The sequence below is a fragment of the Amphibalanus amphitrite genome, unplaced genomic scaffold (genome assembly GCF_019059575.1).
Source record: "Amphibalanus amphitrite isolate SeventyFive unplaced genomic scaffold, NRLGWU_Aamphi_draft 000026F_arrow, whole genome shotgun sequence".
Taxonomy (NCBI): domain Eukaryota; kingdom Metazoa; phylum Arthropoda; class Thecostraca; order Balanomorpha; family Balanidae; genus Amphibalanus; species Amphibalanus amphitrite.
Window position 1 is genome coordinate 725,369 of NW_024881522.1, and position 20,978 is coordinate 746,346.

At 46.5% G+C, this 20,978-nt stretch overlaps 1 protein-coding gene across 1 annotated transcript; it reads right to left on the bottom strand.

The window, feature by feature from the left end:
• Positions 1-1,928: 1,928 nt before the first annotated feature.
• On the bottom strand, positions 1,929-9,769 carry LOC122363431. The gene is made up of 6 exons (XM_043332700.1): positions 9,565-9,769; positions 8,949-9,025; positions 8,468-8,563; positions 5,778-5,849; positions 5,197-5,280; positions 1,929-4,565 (listed from the first exon to the last, which is right to left on the bottom strand). The coding sequence occupies exons 1-6, from the start codon at positions 9,761-9,763 to the stop codon at positions 4,458-4,460; spliced, it is 636 nt and encodes a 211-aa protein (XP_043188635.1). The 5' UTR covers positions 9,764-9,769; the 3' UTR covers positions 1,929-4,457.
• Between the last annotated feature and the right edge of the window lie 11,209 nt (positions 9,770-20,978).

The window sequence follows — 20,978 nt, forward strand, 5'->3', positions numbered from 1 at the left end:
CATAGTTTTGGTTCCTATTCGGGGTTAACAACTCTTCGATTGAATACCCGCTGCATCGGCGCTGCACTGTGTTTGCAGAATGAATACGAGAGTACGGAGTAGGTACTGAGTGATACGAGGCTGTAATCATCCGAGCTTTACTATTTACCTTTCTGAGGAATTAAACACAGTTTTGCTTAAACGAGAAACCATATGGACTGACAAGGTCGCAAACGAAGCAGCCCTTGATCTTCATAAGCGGTTATTCATGTTGTGATCCCGCCACCAGGCTGTCGGAAGCAATCCTACAAGTTGAAAGGCAAAGGGCTGAGCGGCTTTCCCCGAGAGATAAAGCGGGCGATGCTGCACGAAAACTGAGAAGATTGGAACGGGTAATACTTGCTGCGCATCGCCGCGAAATTCCCGCGTTGCTTGGGTCTCGCTGCCTGCGTTGTTGCGGAGTAGGACATTTTAAAACGATTACTAGAAATGATTTGTTGACGTCTTGTCTTTGCTAGCAGCAAACGTGCCGCGTCATACGATCAGAGCGCCTATGGAAAAATGGCTTACAGTAGGGATTCGTAATGGTGAGCGTAAATGAGAAATTGCATAGGAGCTTTTCTGTTCAATTACAATAAAAGCAGCACCCACCACCATCAACTATACTATTCTACACACATGCTCTGGTGGCAGGCACTTACACGATTATACGGATCTTACGAGGGCTTGTTTTACGCCTCTGGCAAAATATTCCTTCTCCTCACATCGCTAAGACGTGCAGCTTACAAGGAAGCTCGAAATAGGGAGCTGGCGAGCCGTGCTGTTTTTCACTGCGCAGCACTGTCCCAGCTCATCATAACAGGATAGGTAATGCATGTCGTACTGTAACCCGAGTGGTCGACTAGCGGCTGTTGCGCGGTGCCCCCAAGTTTACTAACCCAAAAGTCGCTCAAGGCATGCTCTTCGGCCGGAGAGCATGCAGCAGAAACCGAGGAAAACTTGTTGAAAACTGCAGGCTGAGGCTGACACTGAGCGAGTAAGTTGAGACTTTGGACGAGTCTTTGTAGGGCCAGAGGCGACAGAACGGTGTCGCCGGCGGTAATTTCAGAACAGTCCAGAAAACAACTCAACAACTGAACTCCCGGTATTAGGCGTTATTAGGTACATCTTAACCCACTCGCTGGTACCTATTCCAAGAACGAAGCTAACTATCTTCCAGCCGACCAAATATTGACAACAGCACCGCTGGAGCCATGAGGACACTAGCAGTTCTTTGGTATGCGGGGAATAAAACGAGGTGAAACATTTAATTTGCATGGGATTATACATGGATTTTCTGGTTTAATAATGTCACAATTTTCACCTTCTAGCAAGTGAGCGCAAGTGTACTCACTTAGACCTGCCTAGTGCCTGGTCAGTTTAATTCGCCGCAAAAAGTAAGCATTAGAATTAGCTATACAATTCCTCCGTTACAGTGTTCCGAGGATCCAGATTTCAAGAGCATTTTCTAATGCATCAGCGCCATTTAGATTGCCTAAAGTAACTACTCATCGACATATGGGCTGCCTTGACGGGCAGATCCACGAGGTTATTGATTCAGCAGATACGACTGTTTTGCTGGCACATGCAAATATTGACGCTATTTGAATTAAGCTCAAAATCCATACACCACGCGCCGGTCCTCAGACGAGGTTGTTTAAATAAACAATGCCTTTCCTATTCCATTAGTGAAGTCTGTTCAATTCAACCGTATAGTTCAGATTGGGAGGCATCTGACTCCCGGTGGTGAGGGCCAGCCTGAGGCCACTGGGCGGCGCTCGATAAGTGAGACCTGCCTGAGCCCGCCTGAGCGGTTGGTGGAAATTCTGCACCAAATATGTACCAGATGGCCGTCATGAAAACGGTCAATAGGTATGTGTTGAGGAGTACATACATCAAACAACATTACATTATACGAATTGTATATTACATCCAAATTTTCCACATTCAAATCTTATAGGTATTATCGCATTCAAACAAGACTTGTTTGGAAGTTGCAACTTGTAACTCTGGAAGTTACGAGCAACAAGTAACAATGCAATAACGCAACACTTCGGCTGCTTCTCTTACGAGTATTTTAAATATTTACAAACAGAACAGTAACGAATGGAGCGCACGGCGCATGCAGTGTAGAGCTTGTGCGGTCACACACAATACCTTTTATCGAGAGCGGACAACACGCCGCGTCTATCAGCGTCATTTCCGACTCACACATTCAGGCGTACAACATCACATTCAGCATCAAAATGATTCGCGAGTCGCTAACGACAGACTCACTGCACTGCACGTATGTGACGAATTATGCGTAGCCGTAAATACACAATGTACATGAACAGCATAGCAGCATGCGCCGCGGGTGATGTTACGACAAGCATTTATAGATGGTAGATAGATAGTCATTAGTCACGCATCATTACTTTCACACTGTGTAGCAGTGTTGCAGTGCACATCATCAACAGTAGGTACATACTATTGTGATAAACACATATACAAAGTTCAGCGTCGATGAAATACGGCTTAGGTTTATGAGCTCTTTAAACGAGTTTTTACCAAAGTGCAAGCGCGCACGACTGCAGGGTATTTTCCATAACGCGGCTGACGGGGGGGGGGGGTCTACAGAGCCCCTCCCCCTATCTCCGAAACCACTGGGCTGATCGTTAAAATTCAAAAGCTTCTGATAGCCCTGGAAAAACTGTCGAAGGAAACCTAAGTTGATTGACCTAGAGGTCACCAATGACGTCACAGGTCAGGTCAAAGTAAAAATTATTATTTTGGCTTGTTCACAATTTAGGCTCTGGCCGCCGGCTAACAAGTCCGATGAGGCTCATTTTAAGTCGACATATGCCTTAGATACCCTGAGGTAGCGAACTTGTACTTCGAATTTTTCAGGTCAAGGCCAGGTCATCCTAGGTCACAGAAACTTTGTATGATGTATCGGTCACATGACACATGTTTTACGATCCATTTCGGCCATAGATTTCGAAAGCAGTGCCGTTTGTGTCATTTGAGGCCATTTTCAGCTGAATATAGCTGAGGTCAGGTCACTTTCAAGCTAAAAAAGGCCAAATTTTGAAGTTGAAATTTTTCAACAAAAAAGGTGTCGATCAGATGCAGTTTGAGCTCAGAAACACGACGATTCTATTTAGTTTGTTGTACAATGTCAAGAACGTACTGAAAAATTGATTTGAAAAAATTGGAAACGGTGAAATATTGTCTATAAAGCGTATAACTCAGCTATTTTTGAAGATATCAGGCTAAAACTTCCTAGAGTAGATCATTGGTATATGCTCTAGCACATATATTCCTGTTTTGTTTTTGAAAATAAAAAATAAACAATTTGTTTTAGATTTTGTATGTAAAATTTTCAAAAATTTTGACATCTTGAAAATCCAAGATACCAGTTTGTTAGCCCTCTGTACTCTGACTTCTGAGTCCTCTCATGCAAAAAAAAAATCTAGCTTAAGAACTGAGCTCTTTAGAGCGATTGCCGTATAGTTTAATGTTTTGCATCAAAGTCGGCCGACATGACGTCACTCTGACGTCATTTACAGCACACCTATGGTAGCTACAAAATGTTACTTTGGACACTAGGTGTCAAATTAATGCAGCCGAAGGCACTGTAAGTTTCGTGTAAATATACGTCCAGCGGCTTGGAAGATATTGCAGAAAAACGAGAAGCCTCTGTAAAGCCTCTTTCACCGTCTTGTGCGGCTTAATGAATTAACGCTTTTCAAACGTTTGTATGTGTGTGTGCGTGTTTTTTTTTTGCATTATAATTGACATACTTTTGCTTGTTTCCATAAAGTTCATCTGGTCTATCCATGAAACATCGTCCATTCATTGATATGTATAATTATACATTATTTCTTGAAATACCTATTCGCATTTCATCTTTAAACAGCAGCATTGCGAAAATATTCGTGATTTCGTTCCTAACCGCAAATAACCACACAATCGAGCAACCAATTAAATTTCCCTGTTTTGAGCGCTATAGACCGAACAATCCAGCAGAGTGAATGTTCCGGCGGCCAAATGTCACTCATGAGTGCGTTGCCTGATGAAGCCGTCCATCATGCTCAGCTCTGGGGTTAATGTGGCGCACACGAGGCGTTCAGAGTTGCACCAGGGCGCTCAGACTCCAGTCAGCAGCAGGCGAGAACGTGGCTAGGCCTGAGGCGTCTGTGACGCTGCAGTGTTTTTCTCGAGGCAAACGCTCGGAGCCTGGCGTTGCCCTGCGTCAGATGATAGTGGCAGGTGCTGCTCTCCTGCCTTTACAATTGATTCGAAGCACGTGTCACGGTGCACCGAGCATGGAGCCGGCTGGCCGCTGGGTCTCCTTCCCGCTGTAGCGTCTGGTCTGTAGCACTTTCTGTTGTAGCAGATACGTACAGGCGACGACTGGTGGCCTGTCCTGTCGTTACAGCTGCTCCGTCCTGCGGTTATGGTGCGGCGGACACAGGAGACGGCTGGTTGTCCGTCCTGCCGTTACATGTTTCAGCAGAGAGGCCGGGAAGTGTGGTAGGGTCCGTGATCTTCGTCTGTCTCATCTGTAATAGAGAATCAGCAGAGATCAGCAGAGTCCGCGAAGATCAACAGAGGTCAACATAGGTCAATAGATGTCCAAACAGGCCAACAGAGTCAGTTACATAACGGGTGATTTTTCGTTTTCCTGGGCTTGTTTTTACAGCCAATATCGCAGGCCTACCCGAATAATCACAAAATATGTTATGCCGTGGGATATGGTCATGCCGGCAATGGCATGAGTCGATAGCTAATGTTCAGTATTTATCGGATGTATCTAGCTATTCGATGCCCGGTTGAATATTCTGCTCTCCTAGTTTATCATACCCAACCACATTGCGGAAGCTCAAGCCAAGCCTAGCGGCAGAGAGCCCTCAAACCCGGATATTGAGCGGCGTCGGCGACCGATACGGTCCCAAATACCCACACGGCCGCTGGCAAAACCAGCCAATTCCAACAGTCTCCAGCGAACGCTGACGGAGTCCATGCCATTGCCATTGTGCCGCGGTTTTGGTAGTTGACACGAAGTTGCCGTTTGTTTTGGTTGATTGTTTCTGCTGCCCAATGTACCTATCGCAATTAGGCTTATAGCTGAAGAAGTTGTAGGTGCAACTTAGAATATCGCTAAGAAGTAAGATTCACTGAAGAACTACTTACGGAGAGCTGCGATGGCGCCGGTCCGCCCCCGGCCGCCTCGGCGTACTTCTGGTACTGCGAGATAACGCACACCAGGCAGAGCAGCTGTCAAATGTCCCAGAGCGGAGTTAGCTTTCAAAGTGGAGCATCGCCACAAACGTGGTGAAACGCCTCGCTTCATATGCACCGGACATTATGATAAAGGAATAGGAAAACATTATCAACAAAAGGCACACTGAGCCGAAATCCGAACTAGTAGTTAGGCTTCCCCGTGTATTCCGTATCAGCTGAGGCAAGAAAATCAGTGCTACAGCCTACAGCTATAAATATAGAATAAAAATAAGAACTGTAGCTAAAAAACGGCGTCGTGCGTGACGACAGCCTTGAGCCTTCCCCGTGGAGCCTTTATATTAAAAAAACAGATATATTCATGCATTCAAATATATTATTTTTGAATATACTTGAATGCATTTGTAATAATTTGTTTATTATTTACATCGTCATCCAACATACAAACAAACATACATTGCATACACACATAAAACGTATTATACAGCACCGTAAATACGAAGCAGCCATTTCGCATGTCGTTCGATACTCACATTTATGCCTAAGACCACGGTATCTATTATGCAAAGCGATATTGTTTCCGAGCTGATCGTATGGTACGTCCTCTGAAACAGAGAAAACAACATTGAACTATGGTCATACTCCACTTCGTAAGTGATAACCGCTAAGGCAAAAGCAGGTTAGGTAATACCTACCGCTTGTACTGTGCAACGACGAGTAACATTCGGAAACAGTAATGTGCTATATCAGGCGACTGCCACGACGTAAGAGATCACGTTATAAGGAAGCAAGGGATACTATGTCTGTCATTTTACTATCATCCAGTGGCGCAGCCAGGGGGGGGTCAGAGGGTCAGCTGACCCCCCCGAAATTTCTGTCAGGGGCCCGCTCGAGAGAGAGAGAGAGAGAGAGAGAGAGAGAGGGGGGAGGGAGGGAGAGGGAGGAGAGAGGTCCTAATCTAACCGGACGAGAGAACTGGCCTGACCCCTGGGAGAGCGGGCCCGGGCCCACTGGGTGGATGGGGCCCGGGCCCCCCGTGGATGGGGCCGTGCCCCCGGGAGAACGGGCTTAGGGCCCCGGGTGGACGGGGCCCGGACCCCCGGTTGGATGGGGCCCGGGCCCCCGGGAGAACGGGCCCGGGCCCCCGGGAGAACTGGCCCGGGCCCCTGGGAGAACGGGCCCTGGCCCCCCGTGGATGGGTCCGGGCCCCGGGAGAACGGGCCCCGGGTGGACGGGGCCCGGACCCCCGGTTGGATGGGGCCCGGGCCCCCGGGAGAACTGGCTCGGGCCCCTGGAAGAACGGGCCCGGGCCCCTGGGTGGATGGGTCCGGGGCCCCAGGAGAACGGGCCCGGCCCCCGAGAGAACTGGCCCGGGCCCCCGGGAGAACGGGCCCCGGACCCCGGGTGGATGGGGCCCGGACCCTCGGGTGGCCCCCGGGAGAACGGGCCCCGGGCCCTCGGATTGATGGGACCCGGGCCCCCTGGTGGACGGGGCCCGGACGGCGGACCCCATCTACTTCGTGACCCAAACTACTTCGTGAATGTTCAAATGGTTGCTAAATTCGGATTCAGCTCCAAAAACTAGCCTAGAAACATGTATAATTCGAAAAAGTACCGAGGTCATCATAAGTCAATGACCTGACCTGACCTTCAGGTGACCTTGACACCCTGACAATGCATGGGAGCAGCATAAACTCACTGTTTGAACGCTTGAAACCACGAAAAGACTGCAAACGCGCGGCTAATGCGAGCCGGCATACGCCGAATCGCGATTCTGCCCAAACATGGTCTCGGAAAGTAGATCACAGGTCAAAGGTCATTTGAGTCAGGGTCATGCAATTTCTAGGGTAGGTGTAAAACTGATCAACGCGAGAGTACTAAAAGTGTTGTCGCGATCGACCGCTTTTTACGCGAGTTATTCGCGAAACCCCTTAGGGGGTTGCATCATCCCCTCCCCCTGTGCCGGCGAGGGTTAAAACTTCTTGTGAGCGAATTCACGTAATGAAAAAGGATAAAGGCACAATATTCTACAGCAGCCAATAGATGACTTAGGACAGGCACATGGAACTACTTAAATCTTGTCCGAGAGAAGCAGGCAACAGCTCCGTTTGCATATATGCTATGCATACCTATTGGGGAAGGGGCACATTTCGGCATCGAAAGATACGTATTCATACCTCATAGTAACATATTTCTGTCATGGTCAATTCACGTAGAAATTGAACACCGGGTGATTACCGAGCTATTGTTCTATCAAAATTTTCCGATTCAATCTCGCTCAGGGTTATCGTGTGTAGGTGAAGGGGGCCCGTTCTGCAGAATGCGTATGAAATATGGAAAGATTCTGAAAAATGGGTGGGGGCCCGCACACTAGGGGGCCCGCTTTGGAGGTGATGACCCCCCCGAAACGAAATCCTGGCTGCGCCACTGCTATCATCTGACATCTCATGTTTGAAAATGAGAAGTGAGAGTGACCCTCTTTTATTTCCTCTTTAACTTTTCCTTGAAATGTGTCTAAAAGAAGCATAACTAAGGAGCAATAACAATGCGGCAAACATTCAAAAACCGCACGAATTAAAATTGTGAAAGTGATCCTCACAGGAAATGAACGCCTAATTGTTGATACCTACCCTAAAAACCTGAGTTCAAAGAAGGTGGGCTAGACTAAACTTCTAGCCGATGTAAATTACTCAGCTGAAAGAAATTGAAATAATTGATCTTCGGGCGTCTGTGCTGTAAAACTTAACGTGAATTAAACCTTAACATAGCCTATATAGGTCAAGCAAAATGTCTGAAAAACTATGCCAACACAAACTTGTCGGTATGCAATGCAAATGTCTAAAAGTCCCTGCTGACTAAAAAAAGTCCCTCAGCGACTAAGCCGTTAAGTTCAGTTCGCTCCTTTTTACCAAGATCCACTGTCGCATTAAAAAAATAGCTTCACTGGTGTAAATCTAAAGGTATGTATGTACAGCTCAGATCTCCCATCCAGTTAGGAACCCCGCGCATCAAGTTCTAATGAAAACCATTCAAGAGCAACGCAAACCAAACAAGCTAGGGGAATCATTTGCTCCCACCGATTGCGGTTACCGCAGTTTTCGAATGAAAACTACAACCAAACTTTGTACATATGCAGCCCCACATTCTACGGTACATTTTAAGCGACCTTTGGTGCCGCCTGAACGGCTTGGCAGCGCCTTACGACCGACGGCTGCAGACTCACCACATCCAGCACCACGCGGGTCAGAAGCACCGCCTGATCAAGGAGAGCCGTGCAGGAGAGAATAACAACGAGAGGCACCAGCAGCCTCCGCCGTCCCTGCAAACAGCCATATACCGCCGCCAGGCCACGCGGGTCAGCCTCCGACACAAAATTGGACGCGGATGGAGCGAGCGCGGGCCTATTGGGCACCGCACGCGGTCCAGGCGGCGTGAAATGGCCCTCGAAGGCGCTCTCTCTCTCTGTCCCCGGGAGATTGGGGGTAAGAAGTGATCAACACCGCAGACTGCGAAAACAACGCCGTGACGGCCGCAGGAGTCATCGCTCTGGAGCGCGCGGCAGCAAATGGTCACCGAGTCCGCTCAGCGTGGAATACAAATAACCTGGGCTGGCCTGTCATATCATAGCGTTTTGCAGGGCAGGTAGGAGTACCGTGAAACGCGGTAAAATAGCGCACGTAAAGTATCAAAAAAGTACATTTTACCTTGGCTAAGCCGATGACCAGGAGTATTGATGACGTCACTCCAGCCACGGATAATACCATCAGAAGTACGAGCAGACCTGGAAGAACAAAAAGAAAAGTTCATGCTGTGTTCTATGCTTAAAGCTTATACCATACAGAGGGCGGCATAAGCTTTAGGGCGGTATAAGCTTTACCGTACTGATATCATCAGTTGGCTGTTGGGCTGTGGTTTATCGGTACTGTAACTGTGACTGTGACGTGATTGATAGTTCCATTGCTAGCTGTTCCACGACATCTAAGATTCTTTGCTGTGTCATTGGGTTTCAGCGGATCCACCGATGAGAAAATAACGCTTGATTTCACTCAGTGTCCCGGTGCAATGGAGCAGTGCAGCGTGAGTTCGACGGTCACCATATCTTGCCTTCCTTCTGGGACAAAACGGTGAAATGATAACTGAAGGTAAATTCAACGACGTGAAGTTTGCTTCCTCACGATTATTCGTCTGATTGTTCTACATCTCAATAAAAAATGGGAATGAGCAGAACCTCATTTCACCAAAAGCTCCGCGACAGGGGTCCCGTATTCAGCTACCATGGTTTAAAGTGCACCCATCACGTGCGTTGCACACGTGACTCACCGGCCGGCACGTTGGACGGGGACGGGTAGATTGACTCTCCGGCCGGTGGCCGTGACGTCACCGGCTGTCCCGGAGCTGTTTCTACAGGTGACCGGCGCTCCGCGTCTGCCGCGGGCAGTGAGGGCCCCCCTCCCGCGGCCACCACCAATGTCTCAGAGTCGGGAATCAGTAACGTCAGGGTGGCTGTGAGAAGCGTCATGGTGAAATAGATCTGTCGATCACACAAAAACGTAAGGTTTGTCATTAAAACACACCGAAGATTCATATGCTCCTAATTACTACCTAAGCACTGTCCTTAGTTATTCATGTAACAAAAGCAAAAAATATCAGACATTTAATTGAAAGTTTGCTCACAAGGAAAGTTCGCAAAAACGTGCTTCTGATTTTTAGGTTTCAGCCCGTCTCATTCAATCAGCGTCATCGTGTCAAGAATCCAAAGCAGTGCACGCGCCACGCACCACACGGTCTCTTTGGTTTACAACTACAGGGTGTCCCAGAAGTCTTGAAGCTTTTTTATTTTTGTCGTGTGACCTTGTTATGCCACTGATTAAGGCAAATGACGCCTCAAACGAAAGAGAATGAACTGAAGTTTTGTATTTTCATGTCTAGAGCACCACCAAAGTCAGGTGGCCCCCGTTGTGAGTCGCACAAGATTGAGCACGAGAGATCACGTTCTTCGCTGCCGCCAAGATCTCCCGGTTTGCGAAACACCGGTGTCGCCATGCCCGTTTCTGGTCAGCTTCAGAGCCTTATTTCATGAAGCGAGCCAGGAAACAGAGCATTAGATCTCCGAGAAAACATTAGCAACATAATGATTTACTGATCAGAAAGTCTCCTGACATGTTTGCACGCATCCATTACAAAAATAAGGCTCAGCTGCTTGAGCGCGCTAAGCAACAGCCCGTTGTAATCCTTTGATTCGTCGCATTATTATGGTGCTAAAACAAATATCACCCCGTCGCAAATATATGTCGCTAATATTATGTCGCTCGCTTCAGGGAATATGACTCTGAAGCTGACAAGAAACGGGCATGACGACACCGGTGTTTCGCAAACCAAGAGATCTTGGCGGCAGCGAAAGACGTGATCTCTCGCGCTCGTTCTTGTGTGACTCACAACGGGGGCCACCTGACTAAAGTGGTGCTCTACGCATGAAAATACAAAATTTCAGTTCATTCTCTTCCGTTTGAGGCATGATTCGCCTTAATCGGTGGCATAGCAAGGTCACACGACAAAAATAAAAAAGCTTCAAGACTTCTGGGACACCCTGGTTAACAGTGTGATTTCCGTCTCATACTGCAGCACTCATTTTATTCAAGCAGTGGGTAGAAATGAAAGGATGCGTTTTAAGAAGGCGCTGAGCACTGAATGCCTGACTAGGACACTTACCGAAGTGTAAAATGCCACGCAGAAGCTGCCAGACCGCACCGAAAAGCAATTACAGCAGCATGATTCAATTATAGCCATTTTCTTCTGCTGACCTGCGAATAAAATACCTATTCATCATGGATGGCCAAAAAATGTATTTCAAGCATTGACGCATATATGTTTGTGCATGGCCATGGCCACTTTATATCTTAGCGCAGGCTATAAGGCAGTGCCCAAGGCAGCGCAATGCCGGTGATGATTTGATAGCATCCACCAATATGTAAAACGGTTATGAGCACACAATGCGACCGTTATCCTTTCATGCATAAGATAAGACAGTCTGTTAGCAACATGATGCGAGTTCCGTTCGCCGCTCCGCCGTTTGCCCGTTTGACATTGAGCGCCGAGGTCTGGCAGACTGGAATTTGCTGTCCCGAAGTTTACTCTCCCCATGCAATCACTTCCGAAGTCCCGACTACGTTAACGCTGCAAGCCCGAGGGACTGGTTGGTCAGACTCGACCAGCCACCCCGCTACAATTCAATTCACTGCTGCGAAAAGCAAAGCTTCACGTGCCAGAGCTATGGTGTGGACGGATAGCAGTCTGCAGGACCGTTTATCAAACACGGTTGTCATTGCGATCATTTGCCATGATTGTGTTCAGAAGTAGCCAAACATGTCACAAACGAAATGTAGGTACTCAAAATACCGTGCTTACCATAGAGTGGACCGGTTCGGCCCCCAGACTATTTTCTGTTCTTTTTGAAAGATGCTTTGAACTACGATGGTTGAGCGAGTTCCAAAAATTCATTAGGAGTATTGGGAATATTGCGTTAGCAATACCCACAGTGTTGTGGAAAAACAACATGATTGTGTCGGTCTCTCGCACGGTGCTTCTGTAGAATTAGTTTTTAGGGGCATGTTTTCGCTAAAGCTCGCCGCATTTCGTTTTGCTTTTCAGAGTTCATTTGGGACTGCAATTGGCTTACTTAATATTAATGAAACTTGAATGATTAGTCAGGCTCTGATGTAATTGGATGTTGCGTTATCTGAATTACAGAAATGCTCATCAAAGATTCGAAATGTGGCATCCAAAGCAATTATCTGCCTATGGCAGGGCTTCCTGCTGCGTTAAACATTGAAATCCGTTGATTACACAGCATAAAATAACCGACTGAAGCTGTCGCGAAACCATTTGAGTAGCTGCATTAATAAACCATCTTGGAGCAATGCCTACTGCGATGGTTTCGTTGCGCGTAAAATTACTGCATCCTTGAAACGCCTTTTTATGGCCACGGGGACCCGCAGGTGCTACCATATACGAACCCCATCTCCAGCCGTCCGTCCTGTCTAGCAGAGCAACTGGTAACATTGATATTGACTGCACCGGCCTCTGTATAGATAACAGCATCCGAAGTTTTCTCTACGTGCCTTCTGACAGCTTATAGTGTTGTTCCCTGTGAAGGTGCTAGGACAATTTACTCAGGACCGCTGCACTGTTACAGTAGCAACTGCGGGGCCCCAGACCTGGCAGCTCAGCCGTTTTTATTGCATCGTTTTTAGTATGCATGGGCAACATTTATGCATTGACGCATACTGTTGCTTTGTGCAGTGGAGCTGACGCATGCATGCTTAATGATACATTGGCACCGGTCATTAAAAATACCAAAAACAAGGAATACAATATGCCCTATAGACTAAATGTTACAAAAAGATGGTGAATAACTTTCTTTAGGTGAAAACTAAGTAAATCAAGCTCTATGACATCCTAATCCTACAAATGCTACTACTTCAAAAAATAAAAATAAATAAATAAAAACCTAAATAAAACGCATTCAAAATTGATCCATTCCTTTGAATCAAAATGTTTCGGTATAGAAGCATTTGAGATCATTGAAAACAAATGTTTTTTATTACAAACTTTACCCATAATCAGTCTAAAAACTAATAAACGTCTAGTCAGCTTTGACAGGATCAGCTGCAGCGTTAGCGGATAAATCTCAAATCCTCTGCAATATTTCATACCGAAGCCTGGCTAGCAATGACAAATGTCAAATGTCACTACGGATTCTCTGATGGCCGTAATTGAAGTGAAAAAGAGCGTGAGATATTTAGCCTGATCTTAGCTCTTCGATCCTGTTCACTGTTCAGTTCACGGGCGTGGTGCAACGCTTTCATTGCGTTGCGACTCTAGTTGCAAGTGCTTACCAATACGTAATGTTTAGTGAGCGGGTGATTTAGAACAGCTAGCAAAGAGGAGGAATGGGATAGTTCAGATGACCTTCATTGAGGGAAGCATACTTCCTTGCGGTCTGCGTTGGGTGCTGATGCTTCAGTAACAAGTTAACTGCTGGGTAACTGTATTAGGAATTAGAGGTGGCAAAAGATGAAAATTTTGGGAACCAGACTCGAACCAGACCCGGCTGGACATTTCTGGAACCAGTCGGACCCGGTATTAGTTGGAATCGGAACCAGTTGGACCCGTTCCCCAAAAGTCAAGTAATACAAACTACTTCTAGGTGTCATTAGTTGCATCATGTAAAACAGCCTATTTCCCACTGGGAATATTCATGAGCTACTGTGTGCAAAGAAACGTTCACTTCATTCACTTCATATTTTGCAATAATGTGTAGTGCAAGATGTATAGTTTATGGTAAGACCCGGTTGGACCCGTCATAAAATTTCCAGGAACCGGTCTGGACCCATATGGGTCCAGACTGGTTCTTTGGACCGGGTCCTCGGGTCCACATTTTGCCACCTCTATTAGGAATCATTAAGGATCTACCCTAAGTCGAAGAAAATCGCTAACTTGGTAGGATCAACCTCCGGAAATTAGAATGCTGTCCATCGTCCAGGCATTCCCACTAACGTGTTTGGCTGCACGAACCACCATTAGTCAGGGGTGGAGAAATATGCCGAGTTGGGGTTGCACGGGCGCAGCAAATCTGCCGCCGCCCTGGCGGTGACCTTGACCTCCGCTGTCTGGTGCGGCTCCAAAAGCCAAGCCGGCGCAGCCAGCGTGGAATTGGGAAGACTCGTGCTACCCCAACTCGGCACATTTGTCCACCCCTGCCATTAGTTGACTTAAAACATACCATAACCTTATAGAATCCTCGCCAGTACGAGTATCAAGCATGCTAGGTGTCAAAAGCTTGATAGGAATTTAATGGAAATACGCGTTCGAAAAGTATTAAGTAGTTAAAACACTGACTGATGTGTCACTGCTATAGGGGCACCATCGTGCTTTTAAAATATATCTTTACGTGCTCACTGTCAGCAAAAACAACAATGTAGGTACAATATAAGACTTTTGGACATCAGAAGGCATGACAGATTTGACATAGGTACACAGAAGACAATATAAGCAAAGGACCTAACACGTTGTGGAGCACCAGCATCGCTTGCCCAGAAGCAGAAACCGGACCGCTTCCAACAACGCCTGCTCTTTTAGCATCATGTAAATTACTTACCAGATGATTGTTAACTACCGCGTAAGCCACTTCTCGTAACAAGAGCCGATGACTTGACTTGAGGTCAGGATCGCGATCTACTTGCGATTCTCTGTCGTGATGCTCGGAGATCAGGTGACCCGGGCTGCCCCGGCCGTCGGTGTCGTCGAGCGCCTCCCCGGCCTGCCGACGCCACCCCTGTCGGAGGTAGTCTGCTCCTCACGCGCGGCGAACTCGGCAGCCGGAGCTGTGAAGGTTCGTCGGCGGCGGTGGACAGGCGTGCGCAGTGCCCGGTCGGCAGGTTCAGTTTCGCGGTTCAAAGTTACTTAACAGGGTGTGAGAGATACGAGGATTTGAAGGTTAAATATGCATATTTTTATACTTTCGGAACAGGCCTAACAAAGTTATGAGGTAAAGGTTACAACTTGTTTTTAATTTTAAACAACGATCAGTAGTTGGCAGCTTCATTTGTTCAACAAGTAGCAGCTGCAAAAGAAGTGAAAGAAAATCTGAGAAAAGAACGTCAGAGATCATCCCACCAATTCATCGCCGCGAGTCCTGGTATACTGACCCGTCCTACAGTGGTGTCTTGCGGTACAGCCTACCCATCTGCAGCCAGCCTGAAGGACCAACTCGTCCAGTTCGCCGTGAGCCAAATATTACTTACCGACTCCTGAGGCTGACCCTGATCTGCGCTGACAGGCTGGCGAAGAGAGTGGTGTTCGAATAGACGTGAAAGGAGTCCATAGAAATGCATATCTAATAAAGAATTCTTGTGAGAGCGCTAGTTACTTTCCATCCAAGTGCTAGTGATAAAATCGTACGCTGTTTTTCACCCTTTCCGTAATCACGGTAAATTGACGCAACCAGCTCAAGTTTTTCGCTCGGTGGTGGGCGGAAGGCTGCCCTTTTTGGCTTCTGTTTACCCCGACTGCAGAACGGTCAGCTGCCTCTGGCCTGTCGATAGTGTTTGGCGGAGCGCTGATGGCAGAGCTCACGGGTAATAGCATCGGGCAGCGGGCGGCACTAATACATTACCCAATAGCTGCGTATTTTCTTTCTCAATGCAGGCTTTGCAAGTGTAATGCTGCACCCTGCGAACTGTTCATGCTAATGTGAGAAAAAACACTGGAATTCAAGAGTAAAATACCTCAATGACGGCCTGTATTTAGCACGAGCAATAAATGTCTGCTATCAAACAGCTATCCAATAAGAGGGCAATGTGAATAATGAGAAGTTGCTTTTCCAGTGATTCGTAGGTAATAACTGTAAATTATATATCAAAACCAGGTAGGTACCTAACAGTTAGTTCGAAGGTCCGCATAACTTCAAGTTATCCCTCGCCCTGGCAGGGCATTTTTCATAACACGGCCTGGCAGGGGGGGGGGGTCGATGCGACCCCCCCCCCCCTCGCGATTGGCTCCTATGGCACCTAGAAACACCAAATTTGGTAGGTAGGTGGGCCCACTGGAGTTCTCGCCCCTGTGCAAATTTGGTTACTCTAGGTCAATATTTAGGGGGGTTTTGGGGGGTATAAATGTAAAAATTTCGCTAAAAACAGGTCAAAAGTTTTTCGCTTATAACTTTTGATCTAATTAAGATAGAGCAAAAAGAAAAGCACCAGTGAACTCAGCACGTCAAGGCGCGTCGAATGATATACTTTTTAGCTTGCTTAAGTGTACTTAAAGTTTTTCTTAAATTTTAAGCAAACTTAAATTAATAAATTAAGTTCAAGTTAACCAAATTGCATCATATCGCATATCATTCGATTCAGCTGATCACCAGGAACACAATGATACCATTTTTTAAGCTCTAGCGTCATTATGTGCCAAGTTATTGGCAAAAACGTCATTTGACCTCAGTTGACCTCATTTGACCTGACACATGGATAAGTACACCAAACAAAGAAGCACCAAGTGACCTGCTGATAAGTACCGTGGTTTCAAAGCACAAAAGTGATGGAACGAAGCGGATATCTCCAGTATTTTCCGAATTTAGTATTTTCCCATAGGCTTAACATTACGACGTAATGACCTCTAACTGACCTCAGGTCAGTGACCTCAAAAAAACCGAACTATATGTTATGCAACTCGGTGAACTTAGCACATCCTGAAAGTTTGAAGGAAATCAGTCCAAAACTGTGCGTTGGACAGGTGCAAAAAGAAAATTGAAATTTGACCATGACCTTGTACCGGTTTTTCTGACCTGGTGACCTGACCCTAGGTCACTCGGACCTGAAATTTTCAGGTCATATGTAAAAAGGTTGCCCCATAGGCTGTGCCAAATTTGGCGGCGCTGCGCGCCGCCGTTTTTACGCTATCTTCGAAAAACCTGAGGGGGGGGTCGCATCGACCCCCCCCCCCCCCCCCTGCCAGGGCGAGGGTTATATTTTCGTTCAGTCCTTTCAGCAAATGTGACGGAATACCATGCGGCATACTTAGCTATTATACCAAGCAGGCACTGTTTTAGACAGGCGGCTGCCTTTTGCTGTTCGTCTTTCCACATACCTACTTACGCATATCCATTACCCACTACTCAACCAGACTTGTTTTTTTTTTTTGTTGAGTTGCGAGCTGTGATTCATTTACTTCTTATCCTCTTTCCTCGTGACACATTTGTTTTAATATTAAAATACGGGAGTCTCACATCGAGTACACTTCGCTCGCTTCAAAGCCAAACAAACAGGATATACTGTATTCACGTTTCCGCCATCACCTGAAGTCTTTCAGCTTGTAACGTCTGCGGGCTGCGACAGAGCTACAAAGAAAAACATCAATTATTGGAAATTCGACGGCTGCTGGGCGAATGCGGTCTTACCATAAATCATTGAGTGAATGATAATGCAACTTGCAAGTAAGGGCTTTGGCGATAGATTAGCGGAAAGTTAACCCGCGCCCCGTAGGGGGGGGGGGGCCGAAACGGCCCCCCCTGTCCTTTTCGGTCGATATCTCCTAAACGGCTGGAGATATCGCCACCAAACTTTCAGGACCCCTCCGGGCATCAATTTTACACATTGTGACCAAATAATTTTCCAGAGGCTATGATAGGTTGGCAACAAATGACGTCAGAGTGACGTCATGTTCTGTCATTTTCGACCGAAAAAAGACCTTAGCGAGAAGACCTGTCAGGACTACAGCTTTGAAGATACAGAAAAATGATCAAGACATAAAAGGTGTATAATTGACAGGGCTACAAAACTGCTATCTCGAATTTTTCAAATTTTTGAGTTTAGACCCCCAAAAATCAAAAAAGCATTTTTTTGGATATATTCGCCAAAAAATCCAAAAAGTTTTTTGAGTTTCGAAAAAAAACCGGAATATATGTGATAGTGCCTACCGTCTTCTATCCACATACCAAATTTCAGATCGATACCTCGTTTTTTGGCCAAGTTATAGCGAAAAAAACTGTTCAAAAATGATGACGTCAAATTTTCAAACTCAATTTTTGGCAATTCTAGAACTCGTAGAGCAAAACGAAGACCACCATTAGACTCCCCGTGACGAGCTGCATCGAATCGATACCCATTTTATGCAAAAATATCAACTTTGAAATTTGACCTAATTTGACCTGACCTTGACCTGACCTTCACCAAAACGTGACCTAGGCTGGCCCTAAAGGCTGCCTAACCCACATAATCGCATTTGTCATGTAAAATGGACCATAAAACATGTATCACACGACACATTCATATTGTGACCCCCGGTGACCTGACCTCGCTGTGACCTGACCTGGTATCAGTGACCTCAGATAGCAAAGTATGTGTTTGACGAACAATGTACCATCGATGGTTTTCAATAAATTACCAATTTACTCGCTTTCACAGCACATTTCTTGAATTGCCTGTGAACGGTGAAAATCTGACCTTTGACCTGACCTGTGACGTCATCGGTTTGACCTAGGTCAATGAAATTTGGTCACAAGGTAGTTCCCGGGTGGGGCTATCGAACGCCGTTTGAATTTTGAAAATCGGCCGGTAACTTTCCGAGATCTTAGGGGGGGGGGCCGAAACGGCCCCCCCCCCTACGGGTGGTAGGGTCCGCCGGTAGCCCTACCCAGCCAGCAATTTTGCTCCGGGCCCAAGCAGGCTCAAGTGCGGATTGCCCGATATTTTTAGTCGGGCTAAAGTCGGCTAGGGCTTGGGCTAAAGTCGGCGTATGACACAGAAACGCCGACTAAAGCCCATGCTCTGCCGGAGGTATGCCCGCTCTGCGAGCTCCGGGCAGCCGTAGTTTAGCCCTAGTTGAGCGACGATTGGCGTTAGCCCGATTTAAGCCCGAGCAGTGAATCCATTTATATAATGGAAATTACTCTGGGCCCGAGCGGGCTGAACTCCGGCAAGCCCACTCTGTGTGCCCTGTCTATCCCGACTTAAGCCATAGAAGTGAATGGGGTTTATACATTGCAAACTGCTGTGGCTTTGCTCGGGTTCGGCTCGAGTGACGGCTCCTGTTTTCTCAAGTCTCGACTTCACTTCATCTTGTTTTTGCTTCACACTGGATCAAGTAGCAAGGAGCAGCCAATGCACTTTCAGCAGGTTGTGTGGTTTTAATGCATATTTAAAATTGCTATACGGTCACTCATATGCTCTGTTAACCGGTCATCGAGCATTTCGAAAGGAAAGTAGTGGCTGACTTTGATTGAATGTTTATTTCAAACGACTACAGACACGTCAAATGAAACACAAATACATGAAACAGTGGACTGCAAACTGCAGCAATAATATGGCATGAGTCATGAAAAAGCGCCATCAAAACTATAAATCAATCACAAGACCCGCTAGCCTTCCTCCCCGTTCGGCGTTCATAATACTTGGTTGAACACTTAAAGGGACCCTCCCACCTTAACATTAGATTTGAGTTGAGATAGCCAAAATGGGGTCCCTGGCTCACAATTACCGGTTTTGGCACTCACAACATCGAGAAATGCCTTAAATCGGAAATATTGAATTTCAAAATTGCAGCATTTTGATTCAGAGGGGCTAATGCTTAGGAATACCCCTCTGAATGTGTGACGTCAGCGCAAATATCTAACGATTTTTAAATGTTTGACTAAAACGTTTTGTAGCACGCGGTGGTATATGATATTTGCGCGCAACATCTGCCGCAAACGCCGCACTTCTAAAATAAAGTCGCTAGAAACAGCGGAGATCCTAAAAAAGTAAACAAAAGTAAAAGTCTAATATCTTGAAAACCGGTGAATATTTTTAGATGAAATTTGGTAGATATTCGTTTTTGCTCTTTCTGTACCGAGCGACATCACTTTCATGCCAATCCATTAACTTTTTTGAAGGTGGGAGGGTCCCTTTAACCGAACGCATAAAGTAAGGACAGCAAGTAATCGCTCATAAGACATAAAGCAATTAGCAACCAATCGTTTATAAAGAACTTCACTCTGGTGAATGGGAGCTTTGGAGGCGTCTGGCTCCTCCACACACACACATCTGCAGTAGGTGGTCAGCCAGCTTTCGGCGCAGTTTCCGTATATGTAGGTACACCTACTTAATTATAAGCAGGCAGTTTCCGCTAAACCACTTGGCGAGGGCGACAGCGGCGTCCACCCGGTCCTGGTTTGTATAACTATTCCATTTTTTTGGAACAATTTGCTCTAATGGTACGTACCTGAAAAAGAGATCAATTGGTTTAATTTACATTGCATGTTTGCTTGAAAAATAACTTATTGTTGCATTAATACTGTAACAGCACTTTTCATTGATCCGTATAAAATATTCATTCGAATTTTTCAACGCGGACAGAGAATGAGCGTGCTCGGTGATAAGTAGATAAATATTTGTGTTTTGTATTTCATTTTCCTGGTTCAGAAGTGCTGGTATTTCACAAAGATATACATAAAGGCACGGAATGCGGCTTTTCTGAGCGAGAGTAAAGTCGCCAGGCTGAACAGCTATTCAGCTTCATGTTTGATGGCGTGAAACTCAGTCAAAATAATGACGTTTACATACGATCAAGCGCACCATTCAATACAATTACCTACCGTAAAACTCCATGCCAGTCCACTTGATAAGAGCAATGAGCACTATCCGTTCTTCGCGCTGTCACACGCGCCCAAACATCAACCACCAAATGCCCAAACACCGCGGTGTGTCGTTTCGTCGCACAGCGCGCAGACTGTCACAAACGCTGCACATAATTGGCGCAGAACTGCGCATGCGCGAACAGCCGAACAAGTATGGCTTAACTCCGGCTTTACTCCAGTTAGCCGAAGGACACAGCCAGCTTGATCAGCCCGCGCTCCGCCCAAGTTAAGCCTGTTTTGGATGCGTGGGCAGATGTCGGGCTGAGCTACTGCTATCCGCACGTGGGCATAGCTGCGGCATGCCCAAGCTCAGCCCTAGTAAAAAATACATTGGTTTTGATCAAAGTAGGCAAACCAAAGCTAAGCCCAAGCTGCCCGACGTTTGCCACAGTTCAGCCCAAGTGAATTGCTGGCTGGGTACGGGGCGCGGGTTAAAGATAATACCATAGCTATGCCAATATGCTGTTATCCATGCTACATCGTTCGTACTTCGCAGCACGTAAAACAATTGAATACCTATGAGATTGAGATACATTTTGATCAGCCAATTCAATATCAAAATACA